Here is a 24416-nt window from a genome sequence, read left to right on the forward strand (position 1 = left end):
CCAAGTGCTAGGATTAGTCCTCTGCCACCAAGCCTAGTTTGCTCTGACATTTTTAGGTCCAAGACCTCCTAAGTTTTTCTTCACCCCTCGGTATTGGGGGTGGAACCCAGAACCTCGCACATACTAGGCATGCTCCATCACTGAGCTGCAACCCCAGCCACTTTTAAGCGCGTTTGGGCCTACTGCTGGGACTAGCTCACCTGGAGACCAGCCTTACCTGTTCTTTCCCACAGTCTCTCCCTCTTTCCTCCCCACACTTTCCATCCATCCATCCACCCATCCATTTCCTGAGCTCTTCAGTTCCTCTGGTCCCAGCTGCTGGGCTGGGCTGGTGAATGAAGCCTGCTTTGGCTCTTGGGGACATTCAGGGTAGAGAGGAGTGACTGTTAACCCCTCCGTGCCCTTTCCCAGTCTCCTCCACTGTTGCCTCCAGTGTAAAGTTGATTGCACTGTGTCAGTGGCTACAGTCTGAGTCCATACCCCTTCCACTCCTGGGCACTGACCTATGTGCTGCAGAACGGGTAGTGGAGGAACTCCTGCTGTACATGTATGTGCTGCGTGTGTTTGCACTTCCCTGTGTGTGGAGTATATGCTTTTTTTCCCCCGCGGGTCTGGGGATGGAACCCAGGGGCATTCGACCTCCGAGCTTCACACCCTGCCCTATTTTTTTATTCTTTATTTTGAAACAGGGTCTCACTGAGTTGCAGAGGGCCTCGCTAAGCAGCTGAGGCTGTCCACGAACCGCGATCCTCCTGTCTCAGCCTCCTGAATGCTGGGATCACAAGCGTGCACCACCACGCCCGGCTTGAGTATATGCATTTTTGTATAGCAATGTGTGCATGCTTCCTATAGATTGTGAGTATCTGGACTTACAAATGTATTCCTGCAAAACCGGCTCCATACTTTGCAGGGCCCAGTGCGAAAGGAGAATGCTGGGCTCTTTTATTTGTTTAAAAAATACTGAGGATTTGGGGCTGGGGACATGGCTCAGTGGCTGAGCATGCAGGAGGCCCTGGGCTCGATCCTTGGGGATTGAAAACAAAAATTAAAAAAGAAAAGAAAAGAGTATTGAGAATTTCAAAATGGAGCCAGCAAAGCATCGAGCCAGGCGTGGCCTTGCCGTGCGGGTCCTGTGCAGGTTTCCGCCCATGAAGCCAGTCCCGAACTCAGACATGTGTTCCCCTTACAGACACCCGTGTGATTTGTGCAGTGGTTTCCTTGTGTGAATGTCGAGCACCCACTTGTGTGGGCTGTAATTGAGCCGTGTGTGTGTGTGTGTGTGTGTGTGTGTGTGTGTGTGTGTGTGTGATGAAATCTGAACCTTTTTCTCAACACACTGAGGACTGGCCCCTTCCTCGGCAGCTGCCTTTCAAAGGCAAGGTGTGTTTTATTTTTGGCGCCTTCACCGCTGCTGGCTCCCACAGTGCCCTGGGAGACTTTTGTCTGACTGCCTTTGTTGGACGGGTGACAAACACTTCCCTCCACCTGCTGCCACCACCCCCGCCCCATCAGAAACCACAGCGGGGAGGTGGGGCAGCTTTCTCAGCCCCTCACCCACTTGCCCTGCACCCCTTCCAGGCATCAGGCTCCCACCCCACCCAGACATCAGAGCTGCAGACATCAGAGCCCCAGCAAGCGAGTGGGTGGAAAGTATTTGGCCCAGGAACCGCCTCTTAGCAGCTGAGGAGCTGGAGGCCTGGAGGGGAGGCCACCCGGCCATGTTGGCCAGTGACTGTATGAAAGGCCAGGTCACCTGTCTCCTAGGGCTAAGGAGGAAGCAGGGTCCTGGGAGGAGAAGGGAGACCAGGAGACCAGCTGCAGCAGCCGGGAAGGCCTGGCTGTGGTCCAGCTGGGGCGGGGACGCCTCCGCCACCTCGGAGGGCTGAGTATTACTTAGTTTGCCTTCCTCCCAGGTCAGAGCCGCATCCTGCAGGCTTTGAGAGATGTTGGCTGTGTTTAGCTTAATGCCCGGCCCCAAGCAGGGCCTCCAGGACTCTTTGGTAATGAGTAAACAATGAATAAAGAGCTGAACAGAACAGTTCAATATCATAGTTAGGTGGCAAAATCCAGGGCTTTGGAGGCCAGCTAGAACTGGGTGAAGTCACTTTGTAGTTTCAATATCACTTACTAGCTGTGACTTTAGCAAAATTATTTAACCTCTCTGAGCCTCACTTTTTACATCTATAAAATGGGTCTTCCTAAAGAATAAAAAATAGAGTTAGGGGTGTAGCTCGGAGGTAGAATGCCCCTGAGTTCCATCTTCAATACAGAAGGAAAAGGGAGTCTTTCTAGGAGGGTTGTTATAAGGATTAAGTGAGATAAGATACCAATGTTTTTGCAGTGTGTGGTACTTAATACAATTTTTTTTTTTTTTTTTTTTTTTTGGTGGTGGTAAGGATTGAACCCAGGGATATTCTACTTCAGAGCTACACCTCCAGCCTTTTTATTTTTTGGTAATACTGGGGTTCCTGGAAACTGTCTAAATCCGGGCTACACTCCCAGACTGATTGTATATTTTATTTGGAAACAGGGTCTCTTAAGCCAGCGTGGCTGGCTTCGAACCTGCGCGATCCTCCTGTCTCTGCCTCCCAAGCGCGGGGATTACAATGTGCGCCATCACGCCCGGCTTCCCGGCCCTTTTTATATTCTTGGAAACAAGAATCTTCCTGTTTCAGCCTCCCATGTACTAGAATTCTAGGTGTGGGAAACAACCTTGGCTCCCTGACACATATTGCTAGCTGTGTTACCCTGATTCAACTGCACAACTAAGCCTCAGTTTCCCTACTTACTGAATAAGAATTCAGTGGGAGGCGGTGCTCCTGGCAGAGTGCTGGGCCCATCACAGGCGCTCATTCGCCAGCCGGCCTCGCTGTCTGGGCTTGTTGTCCTCTACTGCCTTCCAGCCTCCTTGGAGCCAGTGGGGGAGCAGAGCGGGCATTGGTGCTGGCGCAGGCAAGCCCCTGTGTCCCAGAGTCGGCATGGGAGGGGATACCCAAGCTGCCCTGCAGGCGGCAGAGCTGATGCCCACGAGGGTGACTCCTAGTGCTCGGCTTGAACACAGGCCTCAGGCTGCCGGGCCACAGAAAACCTGCTTCAGGCCTGAGAAGAAGAAGGTGGCGCTCAGTCTTGGCGTGTGATCGTGGTCCTGCTTCGGCCACTCAAGTGCCGTTGCATACACTGAGATAAACGCGCCTGCCCTTCCAGCCTCTTTCGAAACATCGGGAAAGGGCTCAGGGGCATTTCATCTATGGTATCTGTTGAACTTCACCATGTCAGATATTTACTTAGGATGAAGATAAATTATCCTGCCTAGGGTGGCTGGAAAGGACTTTGGGGTGGGGCTTCCCAGCTTTTAGGGTCACAGCAGGACCTGGTGCCCCACTAGGCAGCAGAGCTCATCAGGATGTGTGTGTGGGGGGGGAGGCAACCCACCCGGCCTGCACCGGGAGACATTGATTCACCTTGAGATGAGAACCTGGAGGTCAAACTGTGCCACGGGTATGTGTAACCATGATGGACAGAACAGCCTGCCAGTGGGTCCCTGGGGTTGGTAGACCATACACAAGAGTCGGGTCATAGCCACCCTCCGAGTGCACCTGGGAGGGAAAGGACCTGACGACACAGAAGTTTGAACTGGGTTACACATGGGCCCACAGGGAATTCACATGGTCCATTGCTGAGTTATTTGCGGAAGTCTCTCCTGCAGGCAGTGCTCTCTCTGTATCTTTCACTGGGGTGAGACTCAAGGGCCACACGCAGGGATGCTGGGATGGCTGGGGCGGAGCCAAGGCCTCTCAGATATCTGCTCCCACAGGTGGGGGCTGGGTGGCTCTTTCTGAAACCTGACAGGGTTGCTCTTTTGAGTTGAGGGAGAGGATGACTCCTACCTACTCCCCCTGGGATTTCTAGGGGCTCAGACAGGGAAACTCGGTTATTTCTGACCCTCCTCCCTGCAGAAAAGGCCATGCGGGGCCACTTGTATCTAAGAGTAATAGGGCTCCTTCCTCTTCCATTAAGATTGGGAGTCCTGAGGAAACGCGATGTGTACTGAAGTGCATGTACGTGCGTGCGGGCCATCCATCTCCTCACTGAAGATTCTCTCCGCTTCCCCAGGGTATATTCCCTACACCCACCTTCCGCTCCCCGCTCGGGATTGCCCCCATCCTCATCTCCTTTGGCTGAACCCCCACCCCACCCCAGCTCTTCACCCTCAACACGGAAATGCAACTGAGCACCTCAGCCCTGGGGAAGATGGCCTATCTGCCTTTCTTAGGAAGATCAGGGCTGGGGACGCAGCTTTGTGGTGAGCACTTGCCTAGCAGGCCCTGGGTTCTGTCTGTCTCCAACAACACACACACACACACACACACACACACACACACACACACACACACAGAGTTGCATATTTTCTTTGTGTTTCATTCATCCATTCTTCCAGGGCAAGCATAGGAACTGTTTAAGGGGGCGAGGGAGGTTCTTCCTGAGGCTCGCTGCCTGCCAGAGAAAACTCAGGCAGATTGCAGGCGGGTGCGGGGGCTGGTGGCACAAGTTCTGGGTGAGACCTCAGGAAACTGGCTTCAACCTGTAGCCTTGCTAAGCACCTCTGAGTGACCTCGCGTGAGCCATTTTTCTCTTGGAGCCTCATCTGAACAATTGGTGGGAAGGCCAGATGAACTAATCTCACATTTGCCCTCCAGCTTGTAAAAAATTGTATGGGAATGGAAACTGGGCTAAAGAGATGAACTTGGTCACCGCAAGGTTTGCAAGTTTTTTTTTTTTTTGTGTGTGTGTGTGTGTGTGTGTGTGTGTGTGTGTGTGTGGTATTAGAGATGGAACCCAGGAGCTTTCTACTTCTGGGCTATAGCCCCAGCCCTATTTTATATTTTATTTGGAAACAAGGTCACACTAAGTTGCTGAGAGCCTCACTAAGTAGCTGAGTCTGGCTTCGAACCTGCATTATCCTCCAGTCTCAGCCTCCTGAATGCTGGGATTACAAGCGTGTGCCACCACGCCTGGCTTTCGATATGCTTGTTAACGTACACCATGTACATTAGGAAATTTTCCTTTTCCCCAACCCTCCCTCAGTTAGGTGCCTTATTTCCTCATCTATAGTTTCTCCTTCTTCCTCTAGAGCTCCTTCTATGACCCATTTTCTCTCTTGCTTCTGCATCATAGGAGGAGCATCCGATTTCTTTTTGTGACTAATTTCACTTATCATAATGTTTTCCGGTTCCATACATTTCCCTGTAAATGACGTAATTTTGTTCTCTCTTATGGCTAAGTGGAATTTTATTGTGTACGTATCCCATAGTTTTGTAATCCACTCATCTGTTGATGGACATCTTGGCTGGTTCCATAGTTTGGGAACAATGAATTGTGCAGCTATGAACATAAATACTCATGCATTAGTTTGGTAGCTTGGCTTTTATTCTTTTGGGTAGATACCCAGAGGTGATATTGCTGGATCATAAGGTAAGTTCGTATTCATTCTTCTGAGGATCCTCCATACTGTTTTCCAAAGTGGTTGCACTAATTTGCAATACTGCCAACACTGTATTAGAGTTTCTACTTCTCCACATCTTACCAATTACAATTTCTTTCTGCCTTTGAAATCTTTCTTTTATTTTCAGCACTGATTCCCACTTACTGTAATCTTGAAAGCCAGAAGGTGAGTAACTTTGATTAGATGATCCACTCACAACCATTTTTTTTTTTAAATAGAGGCCACTTGGATCTGGGAATGTGCTGAGAGATGAGGTGAAGCAGCTGCAGCTTCAAGTGCTTCCTGATCACATGTTTGCAGGGACCTGCTGGCCCGCTGTGGAGTGGCCCTGGTCCCAGCCTCGCTGTGGAGCCAGCCTCGCTGTGGAGCCAGCCTCGCTGTGGAGCCAGCCTCGCTGTGGAGCGGCCCTGGTTCCAGCCTCGCTGTGGAGCGGCCCTGGTTCCAGCCTCGCTGTGGAGCAGGCGCCGGTCCCGACCTCGCTGTGGAGCGGCCCTGGTCCCAGCCTCGCTGTGGAGCCAGCCTCGCTGTGGAGCCAGCCTCGCTGTGGAGCGGCCCTGGTCCCAGCCTCGTTGCGGGGTAGGCCTTGGTCCATGATACCATAAGCAGGACATCTACAGAGATTCCCATTTTTTTCTTCAATATTTTTTAATAAAAGAAAACAGTAGTTGTCCTTTGCAGAAGCTGGGAGCCCGAGTACTTAACAGCAATGGGTTTTATCTCCCCACCGAGAGCAGAGACGCATAGCTTCACCACGGAGAGCAGGATCTGCTGCTCCGAGCACACCACGGCCCCCAGCACAGCAGAGAGGAGCGCGGAGGCCCCCCCGGATGCGCAGAGATCCTGGTCCTGCCATGCTGGGCTCCCTCCGACTCGCCCTGAACATTTTTCTTATAGAGTATGTTGTCAAGAATTCCTGAGCATGTGTGGCAGGAGCAGTCTACTTTCTGATCTTTTTTTTTTTTTTTTTATACTGGGGATTAAACTCAGGTATGTCCTACCTCTGAGCTACACCCAGCCCTATTTTTATTTATGTATTTATGTATTTATTTATTTATATTTGAAATAGGGTCTCATTAGGTTTCTGAGGGTCTAAGTTGCTGAGGCTGTCATTGAACCTGCAATCCTCCTGTCTCATCCTCCCAAGTACTGGTGTAGGATAGAAGGAATAAGTAGGTAGAAAGGAGATAGACAGGAAGAAAAAGTAAAAATATAACTTTGATATAAGAACCTGGAGCTAAAGTGCTTCTGCCTCTAGTCCACAAACCAGTTCTCTTTCCCAGGCCTGACTCTCCCATAAATTCTTGGGAAACCTGTAGCTCCTAGAGTTAACAATATTTCCGAGAAAACCTATAATTTAGGATATCCCAGCTTATCCGTCAATCAACTAATGAGGACCCCAGTCAACCCGAGATCATCCACCCTAAGGCTGACCAGACCACAGACCATCAGGAAGCGCCTCGGGACTACTGGACTGAGATCATCCACCCTAAGGCTGCCAGACCACCTGCCCACCATAAACCGCCTTGGGACTACTGGACTGAGCTCATCCTCACATACCTTCTCTAGCCCACCCCTCTCGAAAGTCCCCTATAAGAAGAGAACCCTGAACTCCCCAAAATGCCTTCCTCATCTTGAGGTGGCTCGCACTCTTTCTTGAATGTGTATTTCCTCCCCTTTCCCCCAATAAACCTCTGTCCATGTCTCTAACTGGCGCGTGCTGAAATTCTTTTCCGTCACTTTAGCCAAGGACCCTGCAGACCCCGAGTTTCTTCTTTTTTTTTTTTTTGGTGGTACTGGGGTTCCTGGAAGCCCTTCTACCTCCGGGCTACACTCCCAGACCTACTTTTACATTTTTGTTTGGAAACAGGGTCTCCTAAGCCAGCGCACGCGGCTGGCTTCGAACCTGCGCGATCCTCCTGTCTCTGCCTCCCAAGCGCGGGGATTACAAGCGTGCGCCACCACGCCCGGCCAGACCCCGAGTTTCTGAGCTGAGAAACTCACCTCAACATCTTTGGCACCCCAACACTGGGATTGCAGTCATGCACCACCACATCTAGCAACAACTTTTTTAAAAAAACTGCCATTTCTTCCTTCCTTCCTTCCTTCTTTCTTTCTTTCTTTCTTTCTTTCTTTCTTTCCTTCTTTCTCTCTTCTCCTTTTCTTTTCTTTCTTTTCTTTTCTTCCGCTGTACTGGGGAATGAACTCAGGGGCATTCTACCTCCGAGCTATACCCCCAGCCTTTATTTATTTATTTATTTATTTATTTATTTATTTATTTATATTTTGGTGGTATTGGGGATGGAACCTAGGGGCCTTCTACCTCCGGGCTACATTCTCAGACCTATTGTATATTTTATATGGAAACAGGGTCTCTTAAGCCAGCTGAGGCTGGCTTCGAACCTGCGCGATCCTCCTGTCTCAGCCTCCTAAACACAGGGATTACAAGTGTGCGCCGCCACGTCCGGTTCTATATTTTATTTTTTTTATCTTGAAACCAGGTTTCACTAAGTTGCAGAAGGCCTCACTAAGTAGCAAACCGCGATCCCCATCTCAGCCTCCCAAATGCTGGGATTACAAACTTGCACCACCATGCCTGGATTAAGCTGCTATTTCTTAAACATCTCCTAAATGATCACCCATGCTTATATAAGCATCTTACTTATATGGATAATTTCATCCTCACCACAACCTCAGGAGGTAGGTACTAATGAGCCTATCATACAGGTTAGGAAAGCAAGGCTCGGAGAGGCTGAGTTACTAACCCAGGCAGCGGAGCTGAGATTTGAACCAGATCATCTGGCTGTGGAATCATTGTTCCCTCCGCCAGCCCCACTCCCCTCATATCCCACATTCTGGGCACTCTGCGAAGTGTTTACTCAAATCTTCTTTCTTCGTTTTGCAGTGGAGAAATCTGAGACTCAGAGCGGTTGAGCAACGGCTGAAGGTCACACAGCTGGGGAGCAGTAGAGATGGGATTGGGAGTCGGCAGCGCTCCAGAGTCCCTGCTCCCCCCACCCTCCCACAGCCCTGCCAGACCCTTGGGCTCCCAGATCAAGTTTAAGCAATCCCCCTAGATTGCGCTCTTTCCTGGCAAGTCAGCTCCTCCAGGGCCTCAGTTTTGCCACCTCCAGAATGCTGGGGCTGGCCCCCCGGAGATCCCTTGCAGTTCTGGGAGGTGTGGGGCATGTAAATAAAAGGGCAGTTCCATGGCCTGGGAAAGCGGTGCTTGGCCTCGCATCTGGGGAGGATGAGGGGGCAAGAGGCAGACCCTGGAATGAAGGGGAAACTTCGGGAAGTCGTAGAAGGGCCCCCAAAGATCAGTCGGTTGTATGAAGCAGATGAGAAAGAGAGAGAGAGAAAGAGAAAATCCCTGGGTGAGCCTCCCTTGGGGAGGTCCTTTCTTTTTCCCAGAGGTCACCCCAAATCCCAGAGTGGGCACAGGAGAGCGTTAGACAAGGGACCCGGGGTCAGGCCAACACAGGGCTGAGCTCAGAAGTCCTGAGATGTAGCAGTTTGGGGAATTAACATTGCTGGGGGTTTTGTTGTCTCTGTAAATATTTGGAGACGTCCAGTTATTCTAGAAAAATGTATTTGAAGGCAGGGTGGCATGTTTGTGCGGCCAGCCTCACTTCCTTTTCCATGACCGCTCGGTTACATTCCTCGCCTGCAGGAATTGAGGGTTGTTTTCCCATCTGTAACCTCATTAGGATACACACTCCCACACGCGTGCGGGCAGGTTCCCTCCGGGGACACGCAGGCGCCGAGGCATCGCCTTCTCCTCTCCACACGCTCGCACGCACGCATGCACACAGTCGCAGCTGCATCTTTTAATATTTAATGCCATGGCCGCCCATGCCAGCGCCGTACGCTGCCTGCACCCGTGCCGGGCTCATTCCCCTCGGGGTGCCCGTTCCCGGGTTGGATGCAGACTGACAAATCGTGTTAGAAACCTTCCAACCGGTGCAGCCGCCCAGGAGGGCAGTGTCATGTGGCTTCGTTGCCAGGCGAGTTCTGTTTTCAATGAGACTCTTTTTGCTTGGGAAAATTGATGATGTCACCTTCTGCATGCACGTCTGGGTTCCCTTGTGTCCCTCACCCCATCCTCCGGGGTGAGTAGGCACTGGGCCTTCAGATCATGACCCCAGGACTTCTTTGGCTTGGAGAAGTCAGGGTTCTGGGTGGGCACTGAGGTGCCGGTGACGTGGACACTTGGCATGTGTGTGGGCAGCGCCTGCTCTTCTCTCCCTCCCCCACAGTGGGCATCCACATCGCTGTGGTTTCAACTCGGGTGTCCCTCCATCACTCCCCTATCAGAATGTAACTCCAGAGGTGATGGCGTTACAGGGTGGGGCCCTGGGGAGGTGATGAGGTCAGGAGGGCTCCACCCTCCCCAGAGCGATTAGTGACCTTATAAAAGGACGAGAGAGGGAACTGGCTCAGCCCTTCATGCTCTTTGTTCAGCATCCAGAATGGTGACAAACACATTTCTTTTTTTTCTTTTCTTTTTTTTTTTCCAGTTCTAGAGATTGAACCCAGGGCCTCACACTTGCTAGGCATGAACTCTACCAATGAGCTATGTTCCTCAGCCCAAGAAACACATTTTGATGGTCTAAAAATCATCCTGTCGATTCCTCAAAAGACTGGGGATGGAGCCACCATATGACCCAGTGATAACACTCTTGGGGGTCTTCCCAAAAGAACTGAAGTCAGAATACTCAACGGATCTGTGCGTGTCCATGTTTACAGCAGCACAGTTCACAACAGCTAAGCCACGGAGCCAGCCTAGGCATCCGTCACTAGATGAAAGGATTACAAAACTATACACAAGGGAATTTCACTCAGTCATAAGGAAGAACAAACTTATGTCATTTGTAGGATGAAACTGGAGAATCTCATGCTGACCAGGACTAGCCAGTCCCAGAAAGTGATGGGCCATATGTTTTCACTCATATGTGGAAGCTGGAGAGAATTTGGGAAACAAAAAGAACTTAAATAAGGCGCAGGTACTAGCCCAATATTGGGAGGGGCCCAGGGGAGGGAGGTGAGAGGGGAAAGGGGAGGCTTGATGAAGGAAAAGTTTGAACAATCCTATGTTAATCTATGAAGTTATCGATACCGATTTTAATATGTGTGGGGACCTGGTGGGAAATGCACAAACGCATATTTCTATCACACCAAACACCATCATGATGTATAATTACAATGCGCCAATTAAAACAAACTTACTTTGTCTGTGATGTTTTGTTAGAGCAGCAGGAATGGACTAAGATATGCCATGGAAGGCCATGGAGTGGGCCCACAAGAGGGTCCTGGGTGGTCCCAGCCTTCAAGCACTCAGCAAAGAGTCTCATCTCACCCATCTCCTGGGTCCTCTCCTGAGCCCCTTACTCCAGGGCGCCATGACCTCTGACTTCAGAGAACACAAGTTCTGGGAGCCCGAGGGGACTGGTGGGGGTAGGAGGTCTAGTTCCAGGCTGAGCTGGGACAGGCGAGCCAACCAGCAGGTGGATACCGCCAAGGGTTGAGAGAGTTCCCAGGTCTAGAGGCTATCAAGACAAGGTGGTCTTTCCAAATCTCCTCTCTGATGGGAGCCGTGTGGGCTCAGTCCCATTTCCTGTGCTCTGGAAAGGTGTTCTCAAGATGGACATTCTGTCCTTACCCCCACCCCCCATCTCTTTCAGATTCTTGTGTTTATGTCACTGGATGAGTCCAGAGCTCAGCTCGGTGACCTCGTGTGTTTCTGAGCTTCTCTGAGAGGTGCTGATGTGGGGAGAGGCGCAGGGTGGCCACGTGGGGCACGGGGGAGGGCTGCAAAAGAACCCACTCATTTGCCATTTACTGAAGATTTTTCCCTCTGTCTTTTATAGTTTACTAAGGGAAAAAATTTTGTTTCTGTGTGAGTAAAATGTACTCTCTTGATGAGCTGAAAGCAGAACAAGATTTTTTCTGTCCCTGTGACACAGAACAGAAAAGAATCTCTTTGGCCTTCAGCAGCCAGCCCTGTCATCTTCTCCCATCCCCAACTTTTCTCTCTGTCCTCTCCTTCCATCCGAGTGGAGCTGAGAGCTGCTGGGCATGTTTTCCCTGCTCCAGGGCCTGGCTGGGAATGTGGCTTGGTCAGGGAGGGAGCCAGCCAGGCCTGCAGGCTGCGCTGACCTCCCCTGCCTGTGCGGAGACTTCAGGTGAGGGGCAGATGTGCCCTTTGGCTGGCTCAGAGGCTGGGAATGGAGCCACCATATGACCCAGCGATATTCTTGGCAACTTGCAGGACCATGGGAGAGAGAGCTGGAGGAAGAGATTCAGAGAGTTAGTTTGACCTTTTTCTCCCAAACTAAGAGGTCTTCCCTCCATTTTGGTCTTGGAGACAAAGCCTGGTTCAGGGGCTTTCTAGATTGGGAAAAGGTTTATTCAGAGGACTCCGCAGCCCTCTTCACCAGTTCCATCCCCTTCGCTGTCCTCACCAGCCCTGGTCCCTTCGGCCAGGTGTAGGTGGTCTCTTTTGAATGTCACCTTGCATTTGTTTTGGGAACAGCAGACTCCTGGAGCTGGAGCTGGGGTGAGCTTCTCAGCCACGTGTCCTGGTTGAGGTAGCTAGTGTCGGGCGAAGCTGTCTCCCAGGGCACGGGTTTTTCTCTCCGAGGTCAGCCCCTCATGGCCAGAGCCGTTTTTCCCTCAGCAGCTTAGGAATGGGGTCCTGAGTGGCCCTGAGAGAGGTCCCCCCCGGTCTGGGCAGAGGAGCCACCTACGGAGAGAAAGTGGTGGTGGTCTCGGCCTCCGTGCTCATGGAGGGGTGCCGCATGTGCCGGCACGAAGACCACCGCCGGAGCCGCTCCTGGCTGAGGCAGCCCAAGTCCTTAAAGAGCTTGAAGAGGTCGTTGCGGAACTTGACGCCGATGAAGGCGTACAGGAAAGGGTTGACGCAGCAGCGGACGCAGGCCAGGCTGTAGGTGACGTCGTAGGCGATGTCGAGCTGCTTGCTGAGCTCACAGGTGCTGCTGGTGAGGTTGAAGTTGGCCACTGTCTGGGCCAGGACCACCCCGTTGTAGGGTAGCTGGAAGGCGACGAAGACCACCACCACAGCGATGATCACCTTGATGGCCTTGTTGCGCTCGAAGTTGCGCGCCTGGAGCAGGGTGCGGATGATGACCAGGTAGCAGAAGCTCATGGCCAGCAGGGGCAGCAGGAAGCCGATCACCATCTGCGCCACCTGGATGGTGATCAAAGCCTCCACGTGCTCGGTGACGAGGGAGCAGCGCCACACCTGCTCGCTGCTGCTCTTCTGGATGCTGCTGTAGACCAGCTCTGGGATGGAAAGCAGCATGGCCAGCACCCAGATGGCCACGCAGGACAGCTTGCTGATGAGGAGCACGCGGGCGCGGTGGCGGTGGGCCGACACGGCCTGGACGATGGCCACGTAGCGGTCAATGCTGATGCAAAGCAGCAGCAGCATGCCGCTGAAGAAGCTTATCTTGTAGATGCCGAAGATGCATTTGCAGGCGTGGATGCCGAAGACCCAGGACTTGGCGGCGCTGTAGGCCCAGAAGGGAAGGGTCAGGAGGAAGAGGATGTCTGCCATGGCCAGGTTGAGCAGGTATGTATCCGTCATGGTCTTGAGCCTCTTGAAATAGATGTAGGTCAACACCACCAGCCCATTGCCCAGCAGGCCCACGAAGCAGATGACCGTGTACATGACTGGGAGGAACCAGGCCTTAAAGTTCCGCACATCTTTCTTGGAGCACAGGGACTCGTATAAGGTGTAGTCCACTGTGGTGTTGTCCCCGAGGTAGTCGTCGGTGACCTCATCTTGGCACAGGCATACCTGTGAGAAAGGCAGTAAAGGAAACACCATCTGGCTTCAGCTCTGGTTGGGATGGGCTAGAGCAGTGGTCTCAAAGAGCGGTCTCCACCATCAGCATCATCGCTGCCATCGGGGACTTGGTAGCAGTGCAGATTCTCAGGCCTCACCTAGGATCCGCTGAGCCAGCCTGTCAGGGGGTGGGACCCCCGGAATCTGCACTTCCCCTAAATGCCAGGTGATTGTTTGGTTTGAAATAGGCGCTTCTCAAACATTAATATGCATACGAATGGCCTGGGGGATCCTGTTAAAATACATATCCTAATTCAGGGGGTGGGGGCAGGACCCAAGATTCTACATTTCTATGAATCCTGAGCAAGGGTCTGACTTTCCCAACTCTGAGACGCTCGGACTGGAAGTTGTCTGGGCCTTGGGATCCAATGAGCCTTGAGCTGGTTGAACACACCTCCTCTCTTTGGGCCTCAGTTTCTCCCTGTGTGGAAGGGAGCTGAATCTTTATTTAGTGAGTATTGTGGGGTACCCAGCCTGGGTCCTTGTGCTCTTTCCCCAGGACAGAAGTTTTATCTTGTCCTTTGGAAACTCCACGAGCATGTTTTAGAACCTTTAGAACTTTCCAGTGGGGGTCTACAGAGTGTCTCAGGTTTGGAGGGAAAAATCCAGCTGGGGGTCAAGTTTAGAAGGACCCGCGGTAAGAAGAGGGGAAAGGCCAAAGTCCCAGAAGCCTCAGGTTTGGTGTGGAGTGCTGTGATCGTGGGTGGTGAGCAACACCTGCTCGAGTGCCCTCACTCTGTGAACGGATAACTGGATGACAAGGGCAGGTGTCAGCTGTGACTGAGTCTCCAGGGGCAGCCGCGCCCCCGGGAGGAAGTGTGGCTCTCTTCTCCCACTTTCTCCCCCACCTCTCTGCTCTGTCTTCCGGCAGATCCCAATCAGCAGAGCTCAGCTGCTCTGGGTTTTTTTTTTAGCCTGTTAGCAGGGCGCTGGTGAAGGTTCAGCAGCCTGCTGTGATTTTATCAATGAAGGAGCCCCCACACCTTCCTGTGCCTGTGTGCTATGATAGATGGCCCTGCTCTGCAGGACCGGGAGCTGGCCTGGAAGATGGGCCTCAGGAAGATCCTGGCTCTTCCTCTGGGAATGGGGCTTTTAGCAGATCATCCGAATTCTGCATTCAACACTGTTTAGCAATGGGATGAGCTGGGTCGGGGGAGGACCACATGGTGTTCAGGAGTCTTTTCTTTGGGCACTGCTAGCTTGAGGAAAGATGCCAGCAACTCCTTTCCCCCTGCAGGACATGGTTGCATTCCGGGAGCCTGGGGAGAGGCTGGCTGCTCTGCTCAGCAGCCCAAGGCCTTGCGTCCCAGGTCCCTGGATTTAAGGGGGTTCTGGGCCTTCCTGGAGGGCAAGACTCCAGCCTCTAGGAAGTATGTTCTCTCCGGGGGCCGGGCTGGCTTTCCCTCTTTCTCCCGGCCTTGTTCCTGCTCCACACCCCAGCAGCTTCATCCCTCTACAGCCCTGGGGACCCCCACCACATCCTGCCCTGCCTGATCTCCCCTCCTGTCCCCCACCAAGTGAAAGAGAAGAAGGAACACAGCTGTTTATTCCTCCCAGCCTTCCTGCCAGCAATACAGCCCCTCAGAAGGCTGGAGACAGGGCGGGCGGGGATGGTGGTGGCGGTGGGAAGGAGTGGCGAGGGGGGAAGGGGGCCAGGCCCAGGGCTGCTGCCCAAGCTCCGGGGGGCCTCTGGGACGGGGTTTTGGGAACGGTGCCCAGCTTGGGGCCTGCTTCTGGCCTGAGTTCCTGGAAAACTGCCCCTCTGGCCTCTAGACCCGAGGGAGAGCCCAATTCTGAACCACTGCCCCTCCAGGCTGGCCTTGGCCGGCTGTTCCCCAAGCCCAAGAGAGCTCCCACCCCGACTAACAGAGGAAACTCGACTCCTCAAGTTAGATTCCTCTGACTCTGGCGCTTGGTGGGGCGCCCCTTCCGCCTCCATGGCTGGGACTGTGAAGTGAGACTTGCAGTTTGGGGACCTTTGCTCCTGAAGTGTTCAGGCCCCTATAAAGTATGTGCCCCCCCCCACTCAGCCCCACCCCCCATAGGGAGGCCAGATGGGTCTCTATTTCAGGCAAGAGAATGGGGTCAAGGGGAACCTTTGGCTCAAGGTTGATGGGCAGACAGCTCTGGGATTGTAACCAGGTCACCAGACCAAGGGTCCTTCTCCTCAGCTCACAAACGGCATTTGGCCTGTGCGGCTGCGGGTGCCGACGGGCAGCCTTCGCTTTACTGCACTCTCTCCAAGAACTCAAAACGGTTCTGTCTACTGGGTGGGGAGATTGGAGCCTGGGGGTGGTGTGGGGAAGGTAGTGGTAAGTTATTCCCCCTCCCCCGCCTGCGTTTTAATTTAAACAGAGTAAAAGAAGTCCAGAGAACATCTGTGGCTCTCTGGGGTCACGCAACAGATGGCGAGGGGGAGGCCATCAGCTTAATGCATGGCAGGTGGGTTTGCGTCTGGGGCTTCTATTTCTTTCTAGCAAATGGCTAGCTCTTTCAAAAGCGCTCCTGGCTTGGGAGGGGGGCAGGGAGGAGGGAGCAGAGCTCCCCTTGGCAGGAAAACTCACCTGGAAGATGACAAGGAGAGCCACCACCAGCACGCTTTTCATTGGTTTCCCTGCAGGAGGCAAGGAGAGAAAGTTATTGCTTGGCAGGGACCATGCTTTGTTATTAAAGAAAGCAGCGGAGGGGGAGATGCTGTTGGGAACTTTCATCCCCAGCTCCAGGCAGAGCATGTGCAGAGAGAGAACATCAGAACCAGATTGTGCCTTTGAACACCTGGCCGGCTGCCCAGCATCCCCGTCCTTCCCGCCTCCCCAGCCTCTCCAGCCTCTTCCACTCCCTGGTCTGGAAAGAAGCAAGATCTGAATGAGAGGCAGCCGCTCCCCACCCCCAGCTCACTTTCACCCCTGGAGCCCCTGACCCTGACCAGAGGCTCCTAGGTCCCAGCGCCCCCTGCCCCTCCACATGTTGCAGGAAGAGGAGGCGAGGCCCGGGCGGTGGTGCTGGGCATGTGTGCCCCTGAGGGCTGCTTTGGAGCAGGAGCCATAGGCCTGGGGGGTATTTCTGAGTGTCCAGGTGAGTGGGCAGCCTCACATGAAGGCCTGAGTCTCTCTCGGGGAAGGCAGGCTGAGGAAGTGGGATTTCACAGGGCGGGGGTGCTCTTTGGGGACCCACTGGCACCCTTCATTCTCTCTGACTATTGGTCCCCCTTAGCCTGTCTTTGGGGCAAGGACCCCTTTCCTTTTACCTAGTGTGGGTCCAGAATTGAAGAAGCACCCAGGAATTGTATGACTATGTTTTTTTTTTTTTTTTTTGGTAGCACTGGGGATTGAACCCAAGGATGCTTTACCCCTGAGCAACACCCCCAGGCCCCCTATTGTTTTCAGTGTTGAGACAGGGTCTTGCTAAGTTGGCCTTGGACTTGCAGTCCTCCTGCCTCCGCCTCCTGAGTCAGTGGGATTGCAGGTGTGGCTACCCAGCCTGGCATACGCCTATGAATGAATGAATTGTCCTCCCAAGGGAGGGAGCCCGAGGGGACACTGCTCAGTGGCTCTGTGGTGGGATAAACACCACTCCCTGATGTAACTGCAAGCCCTCCTTGCTTCCGAGTGGCTTGGATGGGTGTAGGCAGCTGCGCTCCCTCGGGTCCATCTGGGATGTATTTCTGCTGAGGGCTGGGCAGGGACAATAGTTGACAGAGCAATGTATGTAGAAGTGGGGAGCACCCCGGGGTGCCTGCTGAACCTTCTTTAGCTTTGCAGCGCCTTCTCGACCCCTTTACCGTAACTCAGGTCCCAGCCAGGGCCTGGCTTACAGAATTGGTCACTGTGAGGCCACAGGTGAATGCTAAGGGACTTGTAGGCCCTCGCATGTCCAGAAATGCTAGGGACCCTGCACGGGGTATCTGTTGGAAACTGGGGGCCCTTTGGAGGCCTAGGAAGCCTGCAAGCTCCGAGGTCCAGTGTCCTTGGCCACAGCGCCACCTTCTGGAGATGTCACTGCATGACAGCCAGCTTGCAGTTCAAGTGGTCCAGGCACAATGCCCGAGGCTGGAGGATTCCAGGGAAGGGAGGAAGGGCATCAGGCCACATGGATAAACGGACATTTTTTCCACCTCAAGCAAAATTATCCTGCATGCTATTGCTAGGTCAGTCTCCCTAAACCATAGTTCTGATGTCACCTGCCACGGTGCCTTCTTCCTGAATCCTCAAGGGATGAAGCTCCGATGCTTAGTATGGCAGCCAGACCCTCCGTGGTCTACCTGAATCTGCCTTCCTAGTCGCATCTTTATTTCTGGGGACAGACACCTGCTGTCCTCTTGTCCCTAGCTCACGCCTGGGCATTCGTCGTGCCGGCGGAAGTGGGTTCCTGGGTGGTACCGTGTTCCCCTCCTCCACTCCCAGTTTCTCATTGAATTACCTCTTGGGCCCTTGAGCTTGAGGTCTCATGCCTACGCTTAAGCACGCTCCCTCCTGGGTCCAGTGTGCCGCCCACCCTCCCTGACTCATCTCCATGCTCAGCGCTCGAGGTTTCTTTACCCACGTCAAACTCTTTCGGTTGCTCTAGAGAAAGCCTGCTCTGACTGTCAGCGAGACCGAAAAACCTCAAGGGTCTGATCACAGGCAAGTACAGGGAGCAGGCACTGTTTCTATCTTACTCCATCTGCCCCTTTCCCCGGGCCCTGTACTGTCCCTCCGTCTGTCCCTCCATCTCTCCCTCCACTGCCAAGCTGGGAGTGGGGGTGGAGTCTGGGTGTGCATGGAGAGGATATCTCCTTCCACCTGTGCTGGACGTAGGAGATGTAGGAGATGAGCCCGGGTCTTGGAGGTCCCAAACAAGCCACGGTCAGGCAAGCTCACAGAGGAACTAAGGGGAATTCTGGTACGTGGCAGAGGGATCTGGTCAAAATCACGAGTCAGATCATTCCTGTCCGTTGCAGAGTCATACAGTAACTGGGGCGGGGGGGGGCAGCAGCTTGGTTGGGACAGATGAAGTTGGGAATCTTGCGGTTAAGGAGCAGCTGACCTACATCTACATGTTGGGTGCTTTCTGAGTTCCTGGGTTTCCCATTAGTGACCACCACGAAAATAAAATTCCCTAGAATGCCAGTTTGAGCCCCAGCCTCAGAAACCTCCTCTCTGGATGGAGAGGATTGCTGGTGGCCGCCATTCCCCCACTCACACCTGCACCCTTTCCCAGGGTGCAGATGCCGGGCTGCCCATCCAGTGCCCAACGTCACCCAAGCTTTCTCCTGGCTGGCATTTCTCACCCACCGACACAGTCATGCTCTTTTTTGGTGGTGGGGGGCACTGAGGCAAGGCAGCAGTAAGGGACCTGGGGAAGAAATGAGAAACTTCAGAGTCTAAGGAGTTCCTGGGTTACAGGCAGGGGTGAGCAGGGCTGGCCGCATCTTGAAGTAACTCTTCTGTCTACTGTCTAGGGCTTTATGTGATAATACAATTTATATTTATTTAGCTCTCCCGTGGTCTACACCAAATGGTCTACATGTGCGGTCTCATTCTAGGTTCACAAAAACCCTATAATCCTTTCTGTTTGCCAATGAGGATGGAAGCCCAGTGAGACAAGTCCCTTTCCTAGACTCACCCAAGTCGCCTTTGGAATCGGCCTTTGAACCCTCTGGCTCCAGAGACCACACTCCTAACCAGTCTTTTTTCTCTTTCTTTCTTTCTTTCTTTCTTTCTTTCTTTCTTTCTTTCTTTCTTTCTTTCTTTCCTTCCTTCCTTCTTTCCTTCCTTCCTTCCTTCTTTCCCTTCTTCCTTCTTTCCTTCCTTTTTTTTTGTGGTACTGGGTATATAACCCAGGGTCATTCTACCTCTGAGCTATACCCCAGCCCTACTTTTTATTTTGAAACAAGGTCTCACTGGGTTGCAAAGGACCTCATTAAAGTAGCCTAGGCTGACCAGGAAACCCCCCCATCCTTCTATCACAGTGACTTATTAATATACAAACACTGTCTCTCTCCTCACCAGATGGGTCATCCCTGAATTCCTTACTCGGTGATAGAGTTGAGGAGAGGTCTTTCCACAGGGGCCCTGGCCATGAAGCTCCTCTCCTCCACAGCAGAGTTTGGAAGACCAGGAGGGGTGGTCCTCGCTTCCTTTAGCGCCCTCTCCTCGCTACCACCATTTATGGCCAGACCACAAGACACGAGTCTGTCTGGGTTCGTTTTTCTTTTCTCTGCTTTTGAGAATTCTGACCGAGATCTGTGGCCCCATTTCTTGAAGATAGGGAGGGTGCTCAGGGCTGCTCATTCAAACTGTGAAAAAGGCCAGCCAGCTCAGCCCTGGTATAAGTTTTCACTTTGTGTAACAGAAACTGCCTCCTCACCTCCCTCTTGCTCTCTGCCTGGCAGATGAAGATCGAAAAACGGACCCTTGGTGGCCCACCCGCCTCCCAACAGTCCCAAGCTCTTTTTGAACCCTGCTTTCTCTGAGGCCTCTGTGTCTGCCAGCGCTTCAGCCGTTGGGTGCTCTCAAGTTGAGTGAAGGGGCGAGAAGCTGCTTCCTTTGGGACCAGAGGTTGCCCTCTCTACCTGCATCAAAGCCCAGGGGTCTAGCGGGGCATGGTCTCGCAGGCCTGTAATCCCACTGTTTGGGAGGCTGAGACAGGAGGATGGCGGGTTTGAAGCCAGCCTCAGCAATGTAGTGGGACCCTGTTTCAAAATTTAAATAAAAAGGTGGGGGGAGGGTTTGAGCTGTAGCTCCGAGGTAGAACACTCCTGGGTTCAATCTTCAGTCACACACACACATCCCCCAGGAGTCAATCTCCCCCAAACCTAGGCCAGGTATGCAGCATCCCCATCCCTGTTCTGTCACATGGACCGCTGGAAATTGGCTGATTGCTTGAATCAGGAAAATTTATGAACAGGAAAATTTATGCTATGAAAATTGGCAAGCAGTACAAATTCGGAACCTTTATGAATTTGTAGAGCTTTTTTTTTTTTCTTTTCTTGGTACTGGGGATTGAACCTAAGGACATTCCACCCCTCAGCTATACCTCAGCCTGATTTTATTTTTTAAATTTTGACATAAGGTCTCACTAAGTTGCAGAGGCCAGTCTCTAACCTGCAATCTTCTTGTCTCAGCCTCCCAAGTATTGGAATTATAGGCGTGTACCACCACACCCAGCTAGGGATGCTGCTTTTTGTTTTTTGTTTTTTGTTTTTGGTGGTACTGGGGGTGGAACTCAGAGGCTTCTACCTCCGGGCTATACTCCCAGACCTATTTATTTATTTATTTATTTATTTATTTATTATTATTATTTTTGGTGGTACTGGGGTTCCTGGAAGCCCTTCTACCTCTGGGCTACACTCCCAGACCTATTTTTATATTTTTATTTAGAAACAGGGTCTCCTAAGCCAGCGCGCGCGGCTGGCTTCGAACCTGCGCGATCCTCCTGTCTCCGCCTCCCAAGCGCGGGGATTACAAGCGTGCGCCACCACGCCCGGCGGGATGCTGCCTTTTAAATGTGTAGCAGCTCACCACTGGCTGCCTGGCTGCCTGGCTTCCCTCACAGGGTGGAAGAACATCGGGATGGGGAGCAGGTCTCCACTGGACTTTACGGGCCCTCTGGGATTGTGGTCAGCACAGCGGATGTCTAAGGAGCGGGCTTAGAGAGTAGGCTGGCTGGGAGGTAAAGTTAGAAGAGATCTTTTCTCTCTCTTGTACTGAGGACTGAACCCAGGTGCATCCATCCTACCTCTGAGCTATGCCCCCAGCCTAATTTAATTTTTTGTTTTGAAACAGACTCCCACTAATTGCTAAATTGCTGAGACTGGCCTGGAACCTGTGATCCTCCTGTCTCAGCTTCCCAAGTACTGGGATTACAGGTGTGCACCACCATACCCGGCTCCAGAAGAGATTAAAAAAATCGATTTGGCGTTCTGATACCCTTCCTGTGTCCATCTGACCATCCACACATCTCACAGATGCTCTCTCCTGACATCCCCAAGGTGCCCAGGGCCACAAAGATGCAAGAATGTGGGGTTTGCAGGCAGCAGGGGGTATGACCACTTGACCCCTTGCACAGATGTTTGCTGGGTCCGGACCCAGGGCTCAGGGCGGGCGGGGAGGGCAAGCCAAGGCGGCTGTGGCGTGGGGGAGGAGTGTGAGGCCGGCACCAGAGAACCTTCACTTTTTAAAGCCAACCTCTTGTGGCTTTGAGGCCGCTGGGGGCTGAGCTCCCTGGTGAGACAGCCGTCTAGGAACCTGGCCTCCTTAGCCTCAGCTGGGTCTGACTCTGCAGCTGAGATTTGTAACTGGGGTGTCTGGAGCTGACTGACCTGCGCAGCACCCACTGGGTGCTCCCCTCAGACGCTAAGCAAGCCTGAGATTAGAGCGAGGAAGGCTATTTGTAGGGAGGAGGCTTCCGTTGAGTAAGCGGGGGTTTGCTCAGGGCCCTGCTGGAAGCCTGGCTCTGGCTTCTCCAGCTAAGCACCCCTGGCCATTCAATGGGTGCTGCCCACTCCTCTTTTAACTACTGCAAGAGGTGGTGGCGAAGCCAGTGGGATGTGCCGCGGAGAGAGAGCAGCTTGGGTTTGCACGGACTGTCCGCTTGCACAACACAGTCACCCTCAATTCACTTTGTTTTATAACCTCCAAGTATAGGGATTCAAAGTCTCATATAGCAGGTGAGGAAGGTAGGAATCAGACCGGGGATGGAAGATCCTGAGCCCTCCCAGGAAACTGGTCCCACATGCCCTTGACAGCCTCACCGGGCATCCCAAGCCGAGAACAGGTTCTGTCCCAGTACCCCTTGCCACTTTCTTTGTTTCCCGTTATTTTAGAAGGCCACCACCTCAGTCCCCTGTCCCTCTTGGCGCCAATGGCTGCCCCCTCCCTGGGTCTGAGAGGGCAGGTGCATGTTCCCTTCCAGGGCGGCATTGTCTGCAAGTGATCACCAAACCTCCTGATCTCTCCCCAGGGTTCCCCCATGTCGTCCCCCCAGCCTGCCCCCTGCTCCGCAGCGTCTGTCTCTTTGGGTGTCTCAGCCCCCCACCCCACTGTTCCTGTACAGATGCAAAAGCCACTCACCCAGGTCCATGACACTCTCTGGGCAGCTGAAACCACACAGGAAGGCTGTGCCCGCGTCTCGAGCTACCTGCTACCCATCTGGGGAGGAAACAGTACGAGCCCCTTTTAAGATGTGAGAGGAGCCGCCCTCTTCTCCCTCCTCCCTCTGAGCCTCCCCGCCTTGAGCAGGCCCCTCCCCCAGACTGCCTTCTGGGACCAAAGGGACTAAGAAAGGTGACCATGACAGCCTCGCTCTCTGTCATAGGACCCTGAGTCACTGAGTCAGTGACATTCAAAAAGTCCCTTGTGCGCTTGGCAGCACCCAGGTGAGGGGCTACTTGTTAACTGAATGCATGTTTGTTATAGCAAGAATCTCACGTGCCAGGCTGTGGGCAGAGGGTCGGGAGTCAGAGGTGGTGCTGCGTGTGTGGCACTGGGGACTGAACCCATAGGTGCTTTGCCACTGAGCTACACCCCCAGCTTTTTTGTATTTTATTTTATTTTATTTTATATTTTTTGGTGGTACCGGGGTTCCTGGAAGCCCTTCTACCTCCGGGCTACACTCCCAGACCTATTTTTACATTTTTATTTGGAAACAGGGTCTCCTAAGCCAGCGCGCGCGGCTGGCTTCGAACCTGCTTGATCCTCCTGTCTCTGCCTCCCAAGCGCGGGGATTACAAGCGTGCGCCACCACGCCAGGCAGCTTTTTTGTATTTTGAGACAGGGTCTTGCTAAGTTGCTGAGGCTGGCCTGGAAGCTTGATCCTCCTTTCTCAGCCTCCCAAGTACTGGGATTACAGACATGTGTCATCATGCGTAGTTTATTTTTTTCTTTTTAAAATCATAGGTGTGTATTTCTTTATTAGCTTCTCTACAAGCACTGTTCTTTATATATTCTGGGTATAAGCCTCTTTAGCAAATATATATATTTGTAAACAGTGTCTCCCATTCTGCCAATTGTCTTTTCACGTTCTTGTTGATGTACTTTTTTATCTTTACTTTTTATCTTAAGAAATCATCTGCACTTCCTTCTATAATAAGTTGAAGAGATATTTACCAATTTGATCAATTTGGGAACTAAAACACTAAATGACAGTTTTATTTTTTGGTACTGGGGATGGAACCCAGGGGCATTCTACCTCTGAGCTATACCCCCATCCCTATTTTATCTTTATTTTGAAACAGGGTCCTGCTGGGTTGATTAAAGTCTCATTGTGGCTTGCTGAGGCTGTCCTCCAGCCTGAGATCCTCCTGTCTCAGCCTCCCAAGTGCTGGGATTACAAGCATGTGCCACCACACCTGGCCCAGTTTTATCTTTAGTATCATATTCTCTCTATGGTTGAGATTGTTTAGCTTTTTCATGGAGAAAAAGAAACCTTTACATTTATCCACCTGTGAGGCTGCAGCACAAATTATTATTATTTTTTTTTGGTGGTACTGGGAGTGGAACCCAGAGGCTTTCTACTTCTGAGCTATACTCTAGACCTATTTTCTATTTTATTTGGAAACAGGGTCTCACTAAGTTGCTGAGAGCCTCACTAAGTAACTGAGGCTGGCTTTGAACCTGTGTGATCCTCCTGTCTCAGCCTCCCAAGCGCGGGGATTACAAGCGTGCACCACCACACCTGGCCTTGCAGCACAATTTTAAGACAAATTTTTTTACTGACACTTGAGTAATTTGTGTGAAGTGGGCAGAGATGGTTACGAGAGGGATTGTAAAGTGGCCAGTTAAGAGTTAAGATCTTTGACCCATTGGTCAATCCATTTCATGATTTGGTTTATATTATCCTCTAGTTCTTCTGGTTTATTGCTGGGCAGTTGATGTACAATTTCTCCTTTGCAGGATGCTGTGGCTTCTTCATACAGAACTTGAAAAATCCCACACTGAGCTGGGCGTGGTGGCGCACGCTAGTAATCCCAGCATTCGGGAGGCTGAGACTGGAGGATCGCGGTTCGCGGGCAGCCTCAGCTACTTAGTGAAGCTCTTCACAACTTAGTGAGACCCTGTTTCAAAA

General features: G+C 52.4%; 1 protein-coding gene and 1 pseudogene across 2 annotated transcripts in view; both read right to left on the reverse strand.

Moving 5' to 3' along the window:
* Window positions 1-12245: 12245 nt before the first annotated feature.
* CCR7 (C-C motif chemokine receptor 7) lies at window positions 12246-16090 on the reverse strand (the record flags this gene model as incomplete). The annotated part of the gene is made up of 2 exons (XM_080713799.1): window positions 15935-16090; window positions 12246-13322 (listed from the first exon to the last, which is right to left on the reverse strand). Exons 1-2 carry the CDS (start codon window positions 16079-16081, stop codon window positions 12246-12248), a joined length of 1224 nt encoding a protein of 407 aa, XP_080569925.1. The 5' UTR covers window positions 16082-16090.
* Window positions 16091-24129: 8039 nt separating this feature from the next.
* LOC308275700 (adenylate kinase isoenzyme 6-like) overlaps window positions 24130-24416 on the reverse strand; it is a 2242-nt pseudogene continuing 1955 nt past the window's right edge. Inside the window, exon 4 of the transcript in view lies at window positions 24130-24290. The product of the transcript in view is annotated as an adenylate kinase isoenzyme 6-like (transcript). The remainder of the gene's footprint in view (window positions 24291-24416) is intronic.

The sequence above is a fragment of the Muscardinus avellanarius genome, assembly GCF_963383645.1.
Source record: "Muscardinus avellanarius genome assembly, chromosome: 16".
In the NCBI taxonomy this organism is placed as follows: domain Eukaryota; kingdom Metazoa; phylum Chordata; class Mammalia; order Rodentia; family Gliridae; genus Muscardinus; species Muscardinus avellanarius.